Raw genomic sequence first — 12,628 nt, forward strand, 5'->3', positions numbered from 1 at the left:
GCAGAGCTGCAGGCAGAGGGAGAGGGAGAAGCAGCACTCCCTGGGAGCCTGACATGGGGCTCAATCCCAGGACTCTGGGATCATGACCTGAGCTGAAGGCAGTTGCTTAGCCAACTGAGCCACCCAGGCGCCTCTAAAAAATACTAATCTTGAGACTCATTTCCAGAAACTCTCATTTATTGCTCTGGGATGTGGCTAAAGTATGGGTTTGTTTGTTTTGTTTTTTCTTTATAAGTCGCAGTGATTCTGATGCACAACCAGGACCAAAAAGAACCGGCTCTTTTGTGTTGAATCCTCATGACTTTACCTGGTGGTGATCTATGTTACATTTTACTTAATTCATTAGGAGAAGTTAAGTGAGCAGCTTGAGGAACAGAGACAGGAACAGGCTCTGCAGAGGTACCGCTGTGAGGCCGACGAGCTGGACCACTGGCTCTTGAGCACGAAGGCTACTCTGGACACGGCACTGGGCACAGCCACGGAGCCTATGGACATGGAGACCCAGCTGGTGGACTGCCAGGTACAAAAATGGCCTTGAAGGAAAATGCCAACATCAGAAAGTATATTGTTGAACTATAGAAAACAAAATAGTAAAAAGACTTGGATGGTTATATGATTTTTCACAATCCATATGCTTTATATAGTTAGAAAGTAGAAAAGCAACACCTTATGAAAACATAAATGATATCCAAAATTGAATTTAGTCTTTTGAAAAATTTTACCAGTGGTATCTACTCTTTAGAAAATCTTCAGCTTCCTACAAAGGACATTTTTTAAAGACCATAAATACCAAAAACACTTACGGTATTTATATTTAGTGGCTAGTAAGGACTACAGACCCAATGAAAAGAATTACTGTCAGTGAATCAGACTGTGGATGAACACAACAGGAGGTGTCTCTAGGTGCTCTGTTGTAATTTTGGTTCTAACTTTGATACATTGTTTGGAAAACTTGGAAAAACTGTCAGTTATAAAGAGATAGACTAAACATAGGAAGGTTGTCTTTCGGAGCAGAACATTACCTTCCTCTGATGTGAAGCCACTCGGAATTAATGTAAGGACTAATGATATTAAGGTTTTATTGTAATATTTTTTATCTCTTCATCATGGAGATTTTAAGACACATGTATTAGTATAGAGAATAGATAATGAACTCCCAGGTACCAGTCACCGAATTTCAGTGATTAGCAACATAATAGACTTCACACGTGGGTGAAGACTATCTAGAAGCTCTTTCATTTAACAAACTAACACGTATCTAGAAAGATTTACCTAATCCGCAGCAGTAAGTATCAGTATGCATGACTTCATATGGCTCCTATTTAGAATCAGAAAATGTGCAAAAACCATTAATGAAGGAATACTGTCTTTTTTCTTAATATAGAGAATGCTATTTTGATCATTCCTTTTATGATTTGGGATTTATTGTAACAGTGATCATTGTAACTTGGATTTTAATCTCTCTAGCCAGCTTATCTATGTGTATTCAAAGCATTGTTATTCTCTGCCTGGATGGTAGAGAGTAGAGAGCCATGTGTGAGTGTTTTCTGTTCTTTATATCGTCCTTTCTTGCTGGAAAGAAGTGTCTATTTTTTGCGTTGCCTGCTAGTGCTTAAAATTAGCACATGTACTAACTAACGTTCCCAAATTATGTTTTACCATTACTCCTACCTCTCCCTTTTGGATGTCTCTATTTTTATAGCTATACATAAATTCCACAATTCAGATAATACATTTCAGGGTTTTTATGAAGTATTGAAATGGTATTTTGACAACATTTTTAGAAACTAGAAGCATATGGAATCACACAAATGTACAGCAATTCCTCAGTCCATTCAAATGTAGTATTTAAGCCAGTCGTGGAATTAGAACTGTGGCTATTACTAGGGTCTCATTATAACTTTTGGGGCCCTGGACACTTGGACTCTGTGGGTGTCTTCCAATATAAAATAACAAAAATTATATTTTTATTTTATAACTGCTTTGGTATAAGAGTGATATGATCCACAGTGGATTTATTAATACATTTTCATTATTATATTCATTTTTCTTCTGATTTTAGAAGAAATTAAAATTAAGATTTTTATTGGCTCTCTGAAAGTATTATGAGCTCTCAGCACTGTGCCAGCTGTGCCTAATGGAAAAGTCTGTTCGGCACAGAATTATATTAGTTTCTCAAAAATAATCTTCAGAAAATCATCCGTTAAGCCCCATTACGCTAAACATTTCATGCTTCCATTTAGTTCAAGTTTCTTGGTTCCAACATATATTCTTACAAGTCGATGGTAGTTTTTCTGATTTAAAATATCTTTTCTCATATATTACTTTGACTGAATATAAGTTAGAGAGCACATTTTAAAAAGTTCAGAATTAAGGAATATAAGAACAGAGTGATTTCTGCAGAAAATAAAATGGCTATTATTTGTTTAGCTGTGATGTTTTTATTTTGTAATTTTTTAGTTTTTGTTTTAAATCTTACCTTGGAAGAAGGAAGACTAGTTTGCTCCTTCTCTAAATTTAGCCTCTATTTCAGAAGAAAAGGCAGCCCTAAAGAGTTGTCACAGAAAGTGAGAGTAAAATTCTTAGGAAAACTTTTGGAAATGCAAGGTTAAAAATGTATTATATAAAAAAAAAATTAAAATCAAGAAATGAGAACAGCAATCTGAAAAAAAAAAAAAAGCAGTTTCTTGAAAGAGAGAATCAGCTTTAAGTTGACACTTAAGGGTTGATTTTATGATGTCTTTACTCTTACCAGTCATAAGCATTACAATGTAACACTAAAATGATAAAACAATCATAAAAATGGGATACCACAAAGGCATGGTCTTTTCCCCTTATTCGTTGGCTAGAAGAAATATGCTTTCCATGTGCTTTTCCAGTATGTTTTCCATTATGTAATATTATATAATACCTAAACTTAAAGAAGAGAAAAAAAATTAGGAAGCTCAAGGAATTTTTTAAAATGCATAACCTCTGTTCAGGTCTGTCAGAGAAGTAAGGAAAAACCCCAAAGGCATACTCTTCCAGTGACAGATGAAGGAGGTGTTGTGTTTCTATGTGAGAAAGGATCTTCGCGGAGACCCGCAGGGCGTGTGAATGTGCTCCTCATTTGTGTTGCTCCAGAACATGCTGGTGGAGATCGAGCAGAAGGTGGTGGCCTTATCGGAACTCTCAGTCCACAATGAGAACCTGCTCCTGGAGGGCAAGGCTCACACGAAGGAGGAGGCTGAGCAGCTGGCTGTAAAGCTGAGGACCCTCAAGGGAAGCCTCCTGGAGCTGCAGAGAGCGCTGCACGACAAACAGCTCAACATCCAGGTGAGGGCTCCCGCCACCGCCACCACAGCAGGCCAGCCCGGCAACACTGCTCAATCCTACGGCATTGCTGCGGGACCTTTTCTGTGCCTGGTGTCCCCAAAGGGAGATTTGGGGAAGGACACATATTTCCCCTTGGATCTCCTTTACACACACTTTGGCATTGATTTTCAGATAGGTTTTGTAAGGACTGTGTGAATCCATAGACCTGAAGACTGCAATATAGGAAAAGGAAAGAAAATGAAAATAAACATCCACATTTAGCAAATATACTAAAGTATTTAAACATAAGTCATAGGTTAAGATATTCTATAACATTTTAATATTTGTCTTTTATTCGTCTCTATTCTGTTTTTCAGATATACTCAGGCTTTTTAATTTAGGGCTCATACCTTACAGTGTCATATATTCTAGGTGAATTGAACCTTTTTACTCTCATGTGATGACCTTACAAATCCCCAAATAGTGATTTTCTGTTTTATGTTTTTGGAGCTTTTGATTTCAAGAGCTTTTGGGGGGTAATATTTGCTTGATGTATCCTTTAACTTTCCTAGGTTTTACCCTTTCTGTGTCCTTCTGTTTTAGATTTGCTTCTTAAAAAAAATATTGGCTGTACTTTGTTGGTTTTAAACGTTTATCTAATCAGAAAATCTATGACTTTGAAAGGACGTGGTTAGTCCATTTAAGTTTATGGGGATTACTGATCTGTGTAGGCTTCTGCTATCTCATTTTTTGTTTTTTATTTTTTTGTTCTCCTCCTTCGATTTCTTCTTTCTCCCTTTTAACCTTTATTTTTAAATGGTTGAACGCTTTTTTCCCTTATCTATTTTTACCACTCATACCTCACAAATTCTAAGTTTATTTCTTAATCTTCTTCTAGGTCAATATAAGAACCTCAGAACACATTCACCCAGACTTCTCCTCATGTAACTTTCATTCTGATACTGTCCAGTATTTTAATTTTGTTCTTTTTTAATCTATAAAAATTAGAAATTACTATTATTATTCTATACAAAAATTAAGAGAACATTTATTGAGAAGCAGCTATGCGTCAGCTGCTCTTTTATTTAACAGAGTGAAAGACGGTTGAAAATAACTATATTTGTATCAATATGTCTGTGTTTATGTCTATATATTCCTAACCTCAGAAGATTATGGTTGGGGGAAACAGAAATAAATAAAATTAAAACCCATTATTATATATTAAGTTAGGAGATGATAAGAGCTATAGGTGTAATACCAGAAGGTGAGTGGATGGAGAAAGGCAGTCTGCGTAGATTAGCGGTTCTAAACAGGGTGTCCAAGGAAGCCTCCCGAAGGTCACATTTGAAGGAGAAAACTTTGCTGATATGAAGGAGAGAGTTCTACACAAAGGGGAAAGCAAGTGCAAAGGCCCAGGTGGGATCATCCCTGGTCTCTTCGAGAAGGCCACTGTGGCTAGTGTGGTGTCTGTTAAAGCCCAACACAGGTAATGGGACATGGTGCAAAGGATCTTACAGGCATTGTAGGTACTTTGGTTTTTACCCTAAAGGAAATAAGAAACCACTGGAGTATCTGGGAATGACAAGATCAAAAGGAGTGACAAGATCAGCCTTTATCCACTATAGGGGACCAGGGCGGAAGCTCAGACACCAGTTCGAGGGCAAAGTATAGAGGTTGAGGTGATGAGAACTTCCTAGATTCTGTAAAGGTGAGAACTATCTGAGGAACAGATATCAGAGGAACAGAAAGAGTAGTTAAGTCAATAGTCTAATTTTGTAAAGGTGAAGTCTGAGATACCTGTTCAGTGTCACTTCGTGGCTGGAATTCAGGGGTGAGAGCTAGACTGGAGTCCTCATCCTCTAGATGGTCCTTAAGGCGTGAGGTTTGATAAGATCCCAAGGGACTGAGGAGGGACGAAGACCCAGCTCCCAGAATCAAGTGCTGGAACACTCCAGTGTTAAGGGTTTGGTAGAAGTGGAGGAGCCCTCAAAATAGAATGAAAAGGAGAAACCAGGGAGGTGGGAGAAAGATGAAGAGTTTGTTTCCTGGAAGCTACTTGCAGGTCAGTGGGGCGAGAGAAGGATTGGGAGCTGACCACTAGATCTCATGACACGAAGGTCTTTGGTGACGCCAGCAGCAGCTGTTCCAGCTGAGGAGGGAAGGCTGAGGTACTCGGAATGAAAAGTGAGGACGAGGGGAGACAGGTTGGAGAGGAGAGTATGAACGACTCAGGAATTTCCCTATGAGTAGTGGCAGAGAAATGAGAAGCTTAAGAAACATTTTAAGATCCGAAGAGTAATGGCATGCCTACATGGGGATGAAAGTATGTTGGAGAAAGTAGAGGAAAGAATGATGAAAAAGAAGCTGATGAAAAATGTATAGGAGGGGGAAGAGAGGGCCAAAGGGCAGGGTGTGGTCTTAGAACGCCAATACCAGGGAAACCTCTTATCTGAGTCAGATGCTGGCGGGGCACAGGACACCAGTATTGTGGTGGAAACTTGACCGACATACACTCTGACTGCTTCTGTGTTCTCGGTGTAATGAAGATTCTTTTCAGACTAAACTATGTATTTTCAGTTCTTTTTGCTAATCGTGTAATTATGTGGTCTGGAACATCAAACCTGATTAACAGAAAACTGTTAGAAGAAAAGGAAGAATTTAGTAAGATGACTGGCTTATTAAAAATAAATAAAGTGGCGAATCCAGGGGCACGTGGGTGGGCTCAGTTGGCTAAGCATCAAACTCTTGATTTCAGCTCAGGTCGTGATCTCGGGGTGCTCAGGTCATGGATCCAGCTCCATGTTGGGCTCTGTGCTTGGTGGAGAGTCCATTTGGGGATTCTTTCTCTCCTCCCTCCCTCTGCTCGCTCTTTCTCTCTCTCTCAAATAAATAAATGAGTCTTTTTTTTAAAAAAATGGAGAATCCATAACTTTGCCATGTACAAACAAAAAACAACTTAGAGAAATAAGAATTTTCCATCTGTAATACCAACAAAATATGAAATATTTGGATTCCCAACAAATAACATTTTAAAACCTGGGTAGAAAAAAAATGTGAAATGGACAGATAAACTTTATTCTTAAGGAGGAATACAACATTTTAAATAAAAGATAATTTTTTCTGTACTAACATATAAATTTAAGTTATTTGGAATGTAACACAATGATATAAAATGTGACAAAATTATTCCAGATTTATCTGGAACAAAATAAATGTGAAAAAACCATAATATTCTGAAAGTGAAGATTTATGAGGGGCTAATTTAATTTTACCATATATTAAAATACAATATTGCAATAATTAGAATAGTTTGGCATTGACACAATAAATGAATGAACAAAAAAATTTACAGAATAAATATTCCAGAAAGAGATTCCAATATTTAAGGGACATTGATTAATGGTTAAGGTAGTATTTCAAATCAGCAGATAAAACAAAAATAAAGCATTAGGCAAACCACTTGAAATATGATAAGCTAGATTTCCTGTTCCATTCTTTATAGTAAAAAAAGCATCACAGATGAATCAAATATTTAAATATAAAAACTTAAACTTGAAAAATTCTGGATATATATTTTTTAAAAAAATCTTAAGATGGAGGTCGCCTGGGTGGCTCAGTGGGTTAAGCCGCTGCCTTCGGCTCAGGTCATGATCTCAGGGTCCTGGGATTGAGTCCTGCATCGGGCTCTCTGTTCGGCAGGGAGCCTGCTTCCCTCTCTCTCTCTCTGCCTGCCTCTCCGTCTACTTGTGATCTCTCTCTATCAAATAAATAAATAAATAAAATCTTTAAAAAAAAAAAAATCTTAAGATGGGAAGGATCTTTGTCAGTAAGCTCCACACCCAGAATTTTAGCTTCTTTAAAACTACTACGCAAAAATGAAAAAGTTCTATATGACCAAAAAATGACTACGCAAAAATGAAAAAGTTATTTTTAAAAATTTTTAAATTACATATAATGTATTATTAGCCCCAGGGGTACAGGTCTGTGAATCTCCAGGTTTACACACTTCACAGCACTCACCGTAGCACATACCGTCCCCAATGTCCATAACCCCACCATCCCCCCCTTTTTTTTTAAGATTTTATTTATTTATTTGACAGAGAGAGATCACAAGTAGGCAGAGAGGCAGGCAGAGAAAAAGAGGCAGGAGGAGGGGGTAGGTAGCAGGCTCCCTGCTGAACAGAGAACCCGATGCGGGGCTCAATCCCAGGACCCTGAGATCATGACCTGAGCCGAAGGCAGAGCTTAACCACTGAGCCACCCAGGCGCCCCAAAAATGAAAAAGTTCTATATGACCAAAAACATAGTAACATAGGAAAAGACAGAGAAATAGGGAAGAAACTGTATAATTCACATAACAAGGAATTAATTCCCATAATCTCCACACATCTTTTATAAATCAATATGAAAAGGTCACCTAATAGAGGTCTAGACAAAAGATGAAGAGATGATTCAAATGAAGAGACATACAAAATGGCCAGTGAACAATGAACATATGAAAAGATATTTTAAGTCACTATTGGTTAAATAAATGCAAACAAAGGCAAAATACTGCTTTTTAAATTTAAATTTACATACTTTAAAATGTACATGCAATCTGACTTTACGAATTAAAGCAAAAAGGAAAATGTTAAAAATATTAAAATTAGGGAGTAGGGAATATAATTGGGCAAATGAAGATGATTTTCTGAGACGAAAAGTTGATAGTAATTTACTTGTTTTTACAAAAAAAGTATTATCAATCTAATATAGAATGTTTTATTTTTTTTTCCCCCTAATGGTGATATGTGAATGAACCTTATTTCTAAAACCAGATCAAAGGGAAAGACTTCAAGGTTCCACATCTGGAATAGTTATTGAGAGAGCTGCAGTTGTTGAAAATCACATCAAAAACGGATGATGTACTCTGTGTTGGCTCATTGAACATCATCATCATCACCATCCTAAAAAGGAAAGCTTCTCTTGCGCCCTACCTCTTAGAGCAGATAGGAAGCAAGCGGGAAGCCTGATACGTTCGCAGGTGGCACATGTCAGGATTAAAAAGGAGGTTTGAGGGGTGGGGGTGAAGGGGGGCACAAATCCCAGGGCTTCAGGCCTGCCACAGGCATATAAATGAGCGAAGCAGGCCCCGTCAGGACCTTGGCGGGCTGGTCTCATGTCAAGCAGCTGTTCCTCAGCTTGAGCTATTGTCATACGAGAACTTAGAGGCAGCATTGATAGATCTTCCAGAGAAGGGACATTCAGATTTATATCTAAAAATCTCCCCATTTTAAAACACTGCCATTTGATTCTAGAACTTAAAAATAATCTGTGTGCCAAACAGAGGTCAGACTAGGTTCTTGGACCGTCACTTTGCAACTGCTATCCGCAAGTGCCCCCATCCTTGAGTACCTCAAGTCGTTCACTAGGTGACCTGGGGCAAGATCCTGGCACTTGAGGCCAAATAACCCGTTTTCTCATCTGTAAAATAAGGATATCAATAGTATTCGACTTTCAAAAATCCTGAGGATTTCAATGCAAGTAATGCTCACAGGAAGTGCTCAAATACCAATGACTCTGATAACAACATCCACCAGCTGTTTGCAAACCACATTCTCTGGGGGGAAAGCAACTCCTGACATGTTGGAAGGTTAGGTCTGAGATGGGTCAGGGCTGGCTGGGCTGAGCTCTGCAGCCGCTTGCAGAACTCACACCTGGTCTGCTGCCCAGGGCCACAGAAATTCTTCAGATAGAGTAAAATCCTGACCCTGCCCACAAATGGAAGGACTTTCTGAGCATTGTAAAAACTGTAAATGAATACTGGAAAATACAGTGTTTCACTGAATCGAAATTGAACCTTGTTTATTTTTAAAGTATTTATAAATTTCCTCATCTTTTGTCTAATGAGTTTCCAACATACAAACTATTGATTTTCTTTTTTTATAACTCGAGTTATTTGAAGAGATTGTTTTTCCAACTGTAGGAGTGAAAGAACCCTGTTTCCATTATTGTTACCATAAAAAGGGTCATTTGCCTTTGTGTAAAAAAATTCATAGTTGATCTGAAATTAACTAATGTTGATTGGGGAAAAAACTGAATGTACATGTCAGTGAGGTTGTACCTTTCGTTTGGGGCTTGCAGGAGTCAGGAGATCCGAAGCCCCTTCCTCAGTCTTGTATGGCCATAAGCACACCATTTCTCAGTGCTTCGTGGTCATATCTATCATGGCCATCTTTTTTAACGAATTGGACTTCTGTATGTATCAAAGAATAACCAGTCCCTTTAGGGCATCCCCCAAAAGATTTCTTCTCTTTGTGAAGGGACCCAGACATATGGGCATGTAATACTATCTCTTGAATTACATGGGATCTTTCCTCATAAAAAGTTTAGGTCATTTTCACACATTATCATCCTTTGAAGGAGCAGAGTTTGCTCTATATAAACAATGAAATGCTTTATAAAGTAATGTTTTATTTAATGTTTAGCATTTCCAATCCTCACTAATCTTCCAAAGAATGTTCCTGGCAAAAGTGGTTACTGTTCTATTATTTCCAAAATAAACAGCTTATGTAGCCCCACCCTTGGGGAACTCTGGGGACCCAAACTGCCTTACTTCCTGTTTCCTAGGTAGGAGAGAAAACGGTTACCAGACCTACAAGAAGAGAATGTAATTATCATTATTCTATTCCTTCAATCAGTGCCTTCTCATCCCCTGAGGAAAGGGAAAGAAATTTGAACTGGATTCTTAATCATTTTTTGTTTCCTGTGGTCCAAGTCTTATGTTTCGAAATGACTAAATCAGTCAAAGAAAAATTTACTAGTTGAAAAATGGAACCTAACCACATAGAAAATACATACTAAACATCTGCTTTTGATGCTACTTAATTTTTGGTTCTCTGAAGCTGTGGATTCAATTAGTGAAATATGACTCCCCTTAGATTTTAGGTCTTCGATTCTGAATAAGTGTCTGGCTTGTAAAAGTAGTTAGCTGTTCGTAAGATCTAACATTTCCATCGTTATTTTTCTAAGCCCAAATTCAGCCTGAGGAATTTGGGGCGGGCGCGGGAGAAAAAACTCTCAACCTGTGTAGAAGAGTGAGGTGCTGTCCCTGAGTAGTCACCACGTGAGTCTCTACGATGGGCTCTGAAAACAAACCCTTACTGAAGAACAAAGCAGAGAGGAAGGGACCCGATCCCACATGAAGTGGCAGGTCATGGCCATGGCCACCGTTTTGTCAGCGGGGCAGCTCTCACTGGGAACAACTTTCAGCCTTGTACGCTGACTTCCTTGGTGTCATTCTCTGTAGGTCCCTTTTGACCTGCTGTCTCATCTGTATCAGAAAAGCCAGGATCTTTCAGAGTTTATGTTGAGTAGATGGTGCATTCTTGGATGGGAGAGAATCTGTTTCGTGCAGAAATGTGTGGGCTTCGTGCTGAAGAGTGCCCACTCACCCCATACCTCCTACCCTCAGGAGAATCAGGGCTCATCTGTAAGCAGCATTCCTGGAGGAATGGGGAGTATACTGAACTGGGTGTCGCTGGTCCCCCATTGGGAAGGTCCTGTGAAATGCAAATGGCGTCCTTTAAACCAATGGTGTCCCCTTTGTCCTCTCTAAGCCATGTTCTCTTGCTGGGAAGCTGGATCATCTTAAAGGAAGGGAAGTCACCCGTGAGCTAAGGTGACTCCGAATCTGGGAGAGGATTATGTATAATATTACCTCTGGGTTTCACGCTTTCCTTCAGTTCACTGTACTTGAAGAATTAATACGAACATGGGAAAGTCCATGATCTGTACGTTATCTCAGACATTTGCAACTTAACCATGAGACTCTAATTAGTGAGACAGAAGGGTCAATAGACCCTATTTATCTCCCTAAATAGTTAGTGTAAAAATCTGAAAATGAGAGGAAGATCAGGCTGGATGACCAGCAGCGGCGGGCTTTCATTCTTAGACAAAGGACTGGAGAGGAGCAGCCTTGGGGCTCAGGAGCAGGACCCCTCCTCCATGGAAGCTACCTGTAAACTGTCCCTCTCCTCTGCCCCATGGCACAGCCACACTGGTCCCAAAACTGCTGCTGCTCTCTCTGAGATGCCCGATTTCTCTCTTTTTGGTCCAGCTCTTCCCTCTGCCTGGGCGGGGGGGCTGCACCTACAGCTGTGCCAGGCAGGTGGTTTCTCATCACCCGGTGCTCAGTGCACTTGTCTGCTCTCAAGAGACTTTCTCTGCCTCTACCTTTCCATCCCATTGTCTAGTTTACTCTTCGTTGCTCTTAGCTCATCTTCTTGGTTTACGGTCTGCCTCCCCAGAAGGGCCCCTGTCTGGCTTCTTGGCCAAATATGCCTAGAACAATGGCTGACACACAATGCGTGCTTATTTAATAAGTGTTTAGTGAATTAGTCGTCTTAAGATTGTAGAATTTATCTTTTTGACATATATATATACACACATGTGAGTAGAAGGGCTCTCATTCTGAGCTAATTGCATTCCGATATGCAGTATCAAATTCCATCAGAATAATGGAATTCCATCAGAATTCCATCAGAATAATCCTGCAGGATGGCTAAACTCCTGCCTGGGTAACAAGGGATTTCTCTTATCTTTCTCCTTTATCCAAACAGCATCCACGGCAGCAGCGGCAAGAGATGACAGTGGGGTCTGTTCTGGGTGGCAGTGCTATGGGAAGTGAGATCTAGACTTATATTCACATGGAAAAAGTTCTGGAATATCTGGTGACCACATCAGTTAGCTAAAAAAGCCCAACTTCTGAGTAGACCGTTTCCCCCTCAAATATTTGAGTATAATCATCTATTTATTGTTCTCATTTCTGCAAATACCATAAATTCGGTGGGTTTTGTGTTAGCCTTTTTTTTTTTTTTTTAAGTCTGGTTTCATGTCCAAATGGAACTACTTTGGTATCATTCTGCAGACCACACCAAAGTCGCCTTCACTCCATTTGGTTAAGGTTTCTCTGTGGATAGTATGACTCTTGATTTCTGCCTCATTAAAAGCAGGGCACAGCGCAAGAGAAGGAGGAGAGCCATGTGGACTTAACTGCCAGCCAGAGCCCTGGGGTCCAGGACTGGCTGGCCCAAGCTCGAACCACGTGGGCCCACCAGCGACAGAGCAGCCTCCAGCAACAAAAGGTAAACCACTTCCGACCTCTCCATCGCCTACAGAACTGCCGCACAAACACCTTGAGAGACATGTTTTAGGTGGACAAGTGACTTCTGCACTAAATACAGAGTGCCCCTTCATCTTCCCTTGGACAGACACAAGGCCTGGCTAACTGCTTCGGTGTACTTTCTTCTGACCCCTGGAATGACTGGTCATTTTCAAGCCTGATCTTTAAGAAAAG

At 39.7% G+C, this 12,628-nt stretch overlaps 1 protein-coding gene across 17 annotated transcripts in view; it reads left to right on the forward strand.

Moving 5' to 3' along the window:
• The window catches only part of SYNE1 (spectrin repeat containing nuclear envelope protein 1), a 465,519-nt gene that overhangs the window by 319,246 nt on the left and 133,645 nt on the right, over positions 1-12,628 (forward strand). For 12 of the 17 annotated variants that reach the window (XM_059176745.1, XM_059176748.1, XM_059176749.1 and 9 more), the window contains 3 exons: positions 347-520; positions 3,124-3,315; positions 12,282-12,416. In XM_059176745.1, the coding sequence (XP_059032728.1) occupies positions 347-520; positions 3,124-3,315; positions 12,282-12,416 (501 nt within the window). Of the gene's footprint in view, positions 1-346; positions 521-3,123; positions 3,316-12,281; positions 12,417-12,628 lie in introns of those variants that run through there. The other 5 variants (XM_059176734.1, XM_059176737.1, XM_059176742.1 and 2 more) reach the window with 2 other exon arrangements.

The sequence above is a fragment of the Mustela lutreola genome, chromosome 6 (genome assembly GCF_030435805.1).
Source record: "Mustela lutreola isolate mMusLut2 chromosome 6, mMusLut2.pri, whole genome shotgun sequence".
NCBI lineage: Eukaryota > Metazoa > Chordata > Mammalia > Carnivora > Mustelidae > Mustela > Mustela lutreola.